The sequence below is a fragment of the Lipophrys pholis genome (genome assembly GCF_963383615.2).
Source record: "Lipophrys pholis genome assembly, chromosome: 5".
Classification (NCBI taxonomy): domain Eukaryota; kingdom Metazoa; phylum Chordata; class Actinopteri; order Blenniiformes; family Blenniidae; genus Lipophrys; species Lipophrys pholis.
In genome coordinates, this window is record NC_137628.1 from 684,085 (window position 1) to 693,622 (window position 9,538).

Sequence of the window (9,538 nt, forward strand, 5' to 3'; positions counted from 1 at the left end):
ATTACTGGACAGTTACTGATTCTGTGGTGTATTCAGAACAATGTCATTTTAAATTTAGACATTTAGACCCAATTTTATCATTTCAAGGAGTTTTTATGTTTTATGTATGTTTAAATATGCTCTGTCTTTGACAGTCAGGATCTTTGTTATTCAGTTTACATGAAGTCTAGTTGAATTAAACAAGCCTGTTGAGATTAAACCTTTTTTTTAATTTGTTTTTAGCACCACATAAACGCTTATATTTGACTCTTTTATTGGGCATTTAAACATATAAGGAGGTATCTGTTTTACATTAAAGCTATCAGTGGTTTTGCTGTTTTCTGGTGCCGTGATCATCAACAGATAGAAACATCATGGCCCAGAGCAGAAAGTCACCAGGTTTCCCACAATCCCCCTCCTGCCTCCCGCTGCCCTTGTTTTCCCTGGAAACAGTCAGATGTGCAGAAGGACGGTGGGACCGTCCTGCCAGTCGCACTCGCTTTGCTGACGAGACGCAACGTGGGAAGCGTGCATGACCACGGAAACATGTTAAAGCTATTCACATGTTGACGGTTCCTTCATGCAGATGCTTCCCGTCCACACTGCAGCCTCAGCACATCACAGCCATCAGAGGATGTGACGCTCTAATGATTCCCAGCGTTAAAGAGAAATGGTGCAAGACGCAAAGGAATCAGGGAGAGTAGGGAAGAAAGTCCCCGAGGAGTTCAGGATGTCGAGGGTTAAAAAAAAAGCCTGTTGCATGTAATGCATTGTGAGAATTCTATTTTCTACTAATGTTCTACTTTTCTGCTCTTCCTTTGCTCTGACCTGATGCTGCGGACCAGAGTACACTGTGAGTATCCACATGGCAGTACTTCTCACATACTTACACCCAGTCAAGTAGAGGTTTTAAATATTAAAAATATTTTGAAAAAAAAAAGCCTTTCAATTTAACGTATATCATTTTAAAATATCTCTGTATTTTGGGATTTTTCTAAATTTAACATTTGGGAATTCACAAGGTAACTGAAAATATCCCTGCATACTGAATACAGGGTATTTTTATTTCATCCTCAAAGAGGAAAATGAACATTATTTCCCTTCCTAGGAGGTCGGAGGTCATTTCAAGCTATTTTCCAGACAAAGTGGGAGTCAATGGCTAACAATCAGATATTTGCATTGGAAAACATTCTTAAATTTAGAAAAGAAAATCCAACTTCAAATTAAAAACGATTGTTATTTCAGTGAATCACTCCAGTATTTCCTAACATAATCTCCCAAACATTACACTCACACATTCACCTGGTTTTAAGGTGTTTATCTCCACTGATCGTCTCTCAGGCCTCTGCAGCCTTTGGTGGGAACATTTTCTTTAGAGACTCAGACTCTTACTGTGAACTTCATGTTAATTCAGTTTATCTGTCAATAAGGTAACGCGGCTGCAGCAGCTTGTTGGATTGAGCTGTTCAGTTCTGGATAGCAGTTTCTAGTTTATGGACGCCAGTCCTGATCGACATGATAAACAAAGTTACTCACTGTGAACTGAACCAGTTTGTCTTAAACTTGAAGGATCTCAACCTGTGTCATGAGTCTAATGAAGCATCGCTGGGGCTTGTTGGAGCTCAACGTCTGAAGTGAAGCACCAGTCGAGACGTCTTCTACCAACAGATGTTATTTTAGTCTTAACGACAAAACCTACATTTTCTATATTGACCCAAAACCACACACACACACACACACACACACACACACACACACCCCGGTGTGCTGGTGACCTATGATTAACCCTTCCAACACAACAGGCTGACACATATTAGACACATGCATGTGATTAGTCTTGGCTGCAGGGTTCCTGTTGTGCGGAGTGAGAGATGTGGACAGCATGAGTCAGGCGGCTTTAGGGAATCCGAGGGAAAAGAGGACAATGTTGTGACAGAGACAGAAGGCTTGATATTGTCTCTGGTTGTGTGTGGGAGCACTTTGTGTTCATGTATGAGTCTGTGGAGAAACAAAGATTCAGTGGAGTGGTAGAGAAATGTCTGTTTTGTTTAACAGTGTGTAACAGAAAAAGAAAGAAAGAAAAGAAGTTCCAACAGCGTCTCTGGCAGTCAGGGCTGACAGACCAGTACTTTTGCACAGATTATTCACTCTAAACAAATAATTTCTTCTTGATTATTACAAGAAATAAAGGACTGTTGGGTATTTAAACACAGACAAAAATGGTCTCACCTTGTTTTTAATTTGATTTCCACTGTTGGTTTAACATGTTTCCTTTCTCAATCCACAGTGCTCCTTCCTTCCCAAGTTCTCCATCCACATAGAGACAAAATACGAGGATAACAAAGGATGCAATGATAATGTGAGTACACTGTGTGTGAGAGCTGTCGGGCGGTCACATGCCCTATAAGTTACACTATAAATCTTCTAAAGGCTTGTCCTGCTCCTGCAGGGGCATCCAAACGTTTTCCATGAGCTCCCTGTATAAGAGACACTGCAGGGCCGGGGCCTCACACTGGAGCTGAATTATCTGCTCTTTCTTGCCATCCTGCGATACCTTGGTTTTTGCAAATTTTGAAACTTATTTTACTTGAAGTAGTTTCGTTTTATTAGAAGCGACCTTGTTGAAGACGGTGTTATAACTCAGACGTACAGTCAAGTAGAAAGGTAGAGCTGGGTCTTCGCCACGATTAATCAGTATATTCTACTACGGAATGGTGTGTTGTTCTTACGAGAAATATGGACAACGGGGAGGAGATGAACGATGAAAAGGATGGGACCTAGGGCGGAACCCTGGGGGACGCCGGAGGAGAAGGTAGATGGCTGGGAGGTGAATGACTGAACCAGTCCCAGGATGTGTTGGATACTCCCATGGATGTCAGTCTGTGGAGGCGGGTCGAGTGGAAGATGGAGGAGGATGGATAAAGGTCTGGAGGGTATTGGTGACTTTGGTTTCTGTCGTCATCATAGCACAGCCCCAGCAATCCCCAGACTGAAGCTGCTCATAGAGATGATTGTTTATATTGTTTACAGACATACTTTGATTAGGTTCCTTCACAAATCGTAAAGTCATAAGAGCCCGTTAGAAATGAGGGGCTGTACACATATAAGTTTGACCTAATGTGTGATTATTGTTTCTTGACAAAAATAAATAAATTGATTGATTTATCTATTATTATTTTGTTAAAAATGGCAATAATCATTTAAATATGAAAAGAAGCCCCACCCCAGAAAGCATGAGTGAGAAGACGTGCCCCCAGCATGTAGACGGAATGAAAACCTCAGCATTAGCTTCAGACCGTTCACCTCAAAATAATCTCACATCTTCACTAAACAGTGTTGAAATGATGGAATCGCCTTTTGGAGACGTGTTCCAGTCGACTTGGTTGGGATGATAAACCGTCGTGTCACTGAGTCGCAGGTCATCAACAGAAGCTGCCAGCAGATCGAGGAACGCTGAATCACTCAGTCACACTGACTAAACAAAGCATATGAGCATATATTAACACACAGATGATTCATCTGGAGTGTGTAGGTAGACGAGTTAAAGTACGTCTGACATGAACCTGGACAATATTTCTCATCCCTGCTCTGTAGTATATAGACTGAAAACATTGCTCAGCTGCCTAAATATAGGGCATCATGAATATTAATGAGTGTTTACGTTGAAACAAGATGTGAATGGTTTACATTTTATATAGTCAGACACAAGATTTCTTCTCCAGGTAAACAGACTTTACTTATCTGCTACTGCACTATATGAATTAGGAAGTAAGTCAGTGTATCTGCATGTGCTTGAACAGAAACACCCTCCCTCATGATGGGTTAGAAAGACATCTGTGGGGAAAAAAGCTGTTCTGTGGAAGCGACACGCCTCATCACTCGTGTGCTCGTGACTCCATGTCCCCAATACTAAAGGTCGACATTAACCTACAGAGCCACCAGGGATGTTTTCACACTAATGAATAATATCTTACACATAGATATGAGAAGCCAGTGGAGGATCACCAATACTAATTGTTTTCATCAAATGCTTGCACACTGAGTGTTCTGTGTTCCTTCACTAGTTGATCTTTTACTAAACTCAGGACATGTTGTCGACACACCAATGGTGAAAATGGTCAGCTCATCAGTTGTGTATTTATATATGAAGCTCATACAAGAACAACACAAAACCTTTAAAATGATCCAGGCTGATTTGGTGATTCTTTGAGGTTCAGAAGAAAAGCTTGGGATCATAATTGCAGCCGTAAAACACCGGAGTCGTTTTAAAATGCTCTGCTGGCTGGACAGCGACTTTCATTTGGACCGCTGGACGTCTCGCTCTCTGCGCCCCAGTTTGTTAGAGCATTAGTCATCAAATGATTGGCTGCCACTGCCTGGACAGCGAGCAAAAGAAGTGGGAGGGTGGTGTGCAACAGGCAAATAGCTTGAACTCTATTCCAGTCGACGTTACTGACGGTGTTCTGCTTCTTCCTGCATGAGGAGAATGAGTCTGAGCAGTTTTCATGTGATGATGAAGCAGTAAAATGGACAAGTGGAACAGAAATGAACAGACTGATAATGACACTGATAATGCAGGTTGGTTAGATTCTGTCATTCTTTATTCATCTGACTTTTCAGCAGGTTTGTATTGAAGTTGGCACATTGTGAATACTGAGAAATAGTCTTTTCTGTCATCATCTCTTCCATGTCATGCTATATAGAGATATATAGAGATATATAGAGATATATATAGATATATATAGATATATAGAGATATATAGAGATATATAGAGATATATAGAGATATATAGAGATATATAGAGATATATAGAGATATATAGAGATATATATAGATATATAGAGATATATAGAGATATATATAGATATATAGAGATATATAGAGATATATATAGATATATAGAGATATATATAGATTTATAGAGATTTATAGAGATTTATATAGATTTATAGAGATATATAGAGATATATAGAGATATATAGAGATATATAGAGATATATAGAGATATATAGAGATATATAGAGATATATAGAGATATTGCGGACATTTATGGATTTCTTCATAGCATTCATCTTAGTCTCATATTTCAGGTTGGAGAGTTCAGATTTGTGTGAGCCCCAGAAGATTTGAATGAAATGTAAGTCGGCCATGGTCTTCTTGAGATTGGAAATGGTAGCTTTAACCGCTTGAAGCTGTGGGGGGGGGTGGGGGGGGGGGGGGGGTGCAGCGATTACCTCAGTGATAATATCCTGGTTTGAGTTCAGATGGGAGCTTCTCTGTGAGGAATTCATTGCCGATTCTAAATGATGTGCCGCTGTGTGTTTCTGACTGTTCATGGTGAACCTGCTGCAGCCTTCTGAACTGGATGAAGTGGTATAAAAGATGGATGTAAGAAACCTGTTTGAATAGACTGAATCACAGCTCTCGCTGTTTCAGAATAGAATGTTAAGAACCAAAATGGCCTGAAGCAGTTTCCCTCCCTGGATCCAAACTACAAGAGATCAGATTGGTAGAAAAGGTGTTTGAGATTCTGATTGGACGCCGGACACTTTGTGACCTTTGGACCTGAGCTGAGAGACGAGTGTTGGATCAAAGATTGTGCGGTGCTGCTACTCAGTGGTACAGCTCAACGACAGTGTATGAAATCTTTAGGGACAATAAACAAAGCGTTTGCATGTTAAATGACATTTCATCACCAATTTATGAGCGCAGGATGTACAGGCTGCTGCTGAGCAATGAGAATGCAGCTGGGTGTGTTCCCCTTTTTTAAATAAATATTGGCTTTCTGAGGAGTTGCTGAAGTACAACCATATGTGTACTCAGTGTTTCCACCGAGTAAAGACATGTGGAGGCTTTGTGACTGAAATCGAAATTTACAAGGTAATTATGTTTAATCGTACCTGAAATAGTTCATCGAATAAAGTAGTAATGGTGGTGCAACATGAAGTCTGGTGCAGGAGTGTCAGTGGGCTTTCTGTTTGTTTTATTGATTAAGAAGGTCTCAGCTGAAAAACAAGAGAAGAACCAAAACCAAGTGAAAGAAAGAAAGAAAGAAAGAGAGAAAGAGAGAAAGAGGAAGGAAGAGATGGTGAGAAATGTCACAAGTGAGGAAGGAGAATCATGGATGTGTGGACAGGAAATGAGTGGGTGAGATGATGCACCGTCTAAATTCAGGGTGTGGTAACATGTGATGACACACACACACACACACACACACACACACACACACACACACACACACACACACACACACGAGAAAAAGCCACAGATATAGATATAGTCATATTTCTATTTTGTCATATTTTAGTATCGGTGCTTATAAGACAAAAGGAAACAATATCAGTTATAAGAAGTTCAATCCAAGTGAAACAATTAATTAAATTCACGGAAAGTAAATCCCGACTAAAGGCCTGGTTAAGCTGTTGGTTCTTCATTTATATATGTCAATATTTACATATAATCTCTAGGAACTCTTGTCAAAAGCCCGTTTTACTTCTCTTTACACACTGTGTAGGAGTGGTAACCACTGTGCTGCCGTGCAGCCTTCAATTACACCAAATCTAGTTCTGCAGTATTTCAAATGGTCCAGACTGAATGGTACTCCTCCACTTATTGGTTTATATTTTATGATGTACTACCCGTCTATAATTTCTTTCTGTTAACGCTCTGGGTCTCTGCATCCTTTCTCACTGTCTGAATGTGAGGCTACGATTCGATTTATTAATTAATATCACTTGCAGGATTAGTATGAAAGGGAATTGTTAAGCCAAACTTTTCTTTTATCATTTAATTCCAGTTTTGTTCTGTACTTTAAAATCAAAGAAAGTAATGTTTCTGTTTGCTTTTCATCTATTTGTGTTGTTCATTTATAGTCACTGTAGAACAATGTATGGTTAAAGGATAGAATCTTTCTAGAGGTGCTGAATCTCCTTCTTCAAGTGACTATATTCAGTAACTTGCACATCTGTCCCTCGTTCTTTTAGAATGAATATTCCCGTCACTAACGGCATGTTTAAAGGCTGTTTTTCTAATGTTTTGGGGGAATGTGTAAACATGTGCTAAAGCCTTAAAGTTCTGCTGATGTTACTTTTTGTAACTCATAAGTTTGTTCTGCTCTCTTTAGAATTCTCTCACTTATTTTCACCCTGTGATCGCCCTCATTTAAACTGGAGTTAATCCCTTAATAAAGCCCGTGACCTCTGACCTCTGACATGGGACGGATTGATGACTGGATGAGAGGATGCATTGCGAAAGTATTTAACATAAGAGTGAAAGTGCCTTATCAACATATGCCACAGTGATGGCAGTCAGCTGTCCTCAAGCCAAGGAAGTGTAGAAACTGTAGGCGAGGGCCCCCCCTAGTGGTTGGTTTGACAACGACAGCTTGTGCTTTTATTGGAAGAGTTTGAATATGTTTGAGCCAACAGTGTGTACATTTGTGAGTATGTAAATGTAAAAATGTTTTAATGTTGGCGGGTTCTCTGATTGGCATACTGAGGCTGCTGTGAGCAAAATGATCCCCTGTTTATTTCTCCCCCCAGATCTTCGACAGCGAGCTGAAGGAACAGGAGAGGGAGGTGTGCTTCGTTGACATTGCCTACGACGAGATCCCAGAGCGTTACTATAAGGAGTCTGAGGTGTGTGTGTGTGTGTGGGGGGGGGGTGATATAAATTAAAATGTTGGACTTAAGTTCCTTTAAAGTTGTCTTATATTATTTCAACCCCATTTTTTAGTCTTTGCCCTCATTTTATCAATGCAAACTGCAGTAGAACTGTTTTCTAGTTTGGAGGAAGTCCACCATATTAATATATTATCTTCACATTTGTCATTGAACAGTTTTCTGCTGCTGAAGCCCAAACCACAACCCTGAAATCAATTCTGAGAATACATTCTTAGCAGTCATGTCATCTTCTTAATACTTCAATCTCCTTTGTCATCTAACACATGCATTTGTGTGGATTTCATTTTGAGTAAGCTTGCATTGATTCCTCCTAAGAGGGGCTCTGTTGAATAGCGTAAACACTTAACGCAGTTAGTCATGCGCCTGAGTTTAGAGTCGGCCCTCAGTCAGTCTATGCTGGCATCAGGAAACAATCTCACCATCTGGATCGGGGTAATGATTCAATGTCCTACGTCTGAGTTTGTGTTTATGACTCCCTCGCCTTTGCAGGACCTGCGATATTTCAAGTCGGAGAAGACTTCTAGAGGGATGCTTCAGGAAGGCTGGAGGGACTCGCAGGATCCCATCATGTGCTCCTACAAGCTGGTCACAGTCAAGTTTGAGGTGTGGGGTCTGCAGACACGAGTGGAGCAGTTTGTTCACAAGGTGAGAGGTCACGTTGAGGAAAATACCCCCCCTGCTTATTGCCACTAAGTGGATTTCATCATTGCATTTGGACTGATTAAAGGATAATCCTATCAGTCTATGATGCTCTGACATCATTGAATGCTAAATGAATGTGCTGACTCACCTGTGATACCGAGGCTCAACATAAACACGTCTTCAATACAATATAAACCGTTTGGATGCAGACAAGATTTAGATGCTTTTAATTACAAACAATATGAAATCACCATTTCACAATTTCCAGATTTGATCATGTTCTGTATTTCCTGTCCGATCCAGAGATGGATGTTTATGAATGTTGTACTTTTTGGGTGCGACAGTGAAGAATAATAAAGACATTCAAACTGCTTGATGTTTGAAGGTTGTGCGAGACGTGTTGCTGCTGGGACACAGACAGGCATTCGCCTGGGTGGATGAGTGGATAGGTATGTCTACAATCCATCATATATCATTAAGTATTTCACCTCACTTTCTGAATCATCTTACTGATTCTACTTTATTTTTTTAACAATACTGTTGATCAGCATGCACCAAGAAGCCTTTCACCTGCATCTAACCTGCTCACTGCTTCTTCAGCCGTAGCATGGACGTTCATATCACCTCCGACTCACTGATGACAAACACCTTCCAGGAACTTCTGTTGATTCGATCTCCTCGAAGTGACCCCCCCTTTATATGTTTCATGATAGAGAAATCTTTTCAAACCTGTATTGTGGTTTGACAATACTCATCAAAACTGCCTGATTGTCTACAAGCCTGGCAAAGCAGTTTGCTTTAACTACATGAAGGAACAAATTGAAATGTGTGTAATGAAAGGAGGACGCAGTCACTAAACATGAGCGTCCACCTCTCCCAGAAGTGGCTGCAGCAGATTTACTCCCTCTCAGCTCTTCTTTCTGGAGCTGGAGGGCGTCCACACAATTCCCCCGTTGTCTTTGCCATGAAACATATTGCCCTCCTCTTCTATCCTCTCACTAAAGCACTAACCCTCGAAGCACAGCTCGCTGCCTCTTGGATGATTCTTCTTTTTTCTTTCTAATACTCCAGCAATGGTCTCACGTGTGGGATTATTTTTGCTTGTGGATTAAGTGAACCTTTGCGGGGGTTTCTCTCTTTGGTGCTTTTCACGCTCCACCCTGTTCACACTTTTCCTTTACCTTGAAGCATCCTCCACCTCCCCATCCTTTTCTTCTGCTGGGGCTTGGATTTG

At 40.7% G+C, this 9,538-nt stretch overlaps 1 protein-coding gene across 1 annotated transcript in view; it reads left to right on the plus strand.

Annotated features, from left to right (window-relative positions):
- The window catches only part of LOC308109886 (cytoplasmic phosphatidylinositol transfer protein 1-like), a 78,179-nt gene that overhangs the window by 64,118 nt on the left and 4,523 nt on the right, over window positions 1–9,538 (plus strand). The window contains exons 4-8 of the mRNA XM_080463716.1: window positions 825–832; window positions 2,267–2,338; window positions 7,522–7,617; window positions 8,152–8,307; window positions 8,690–8,753. Coding sequence (XP_080319842.1) covers window positions 825–832; window positions 2,267–2,338; window positions 7,522–7,617; window positions 8,152–8,307; window positions 8,690–8,753 — 396 coding nt within the window. The remainder of the gene's footprint in view (window positions 1–824; window positions 833–2,266; window positions 2,339–7,521; window positions 7,618–8,151; window positions 8,308–8,689; window positions 8,754–9,538) is intronic.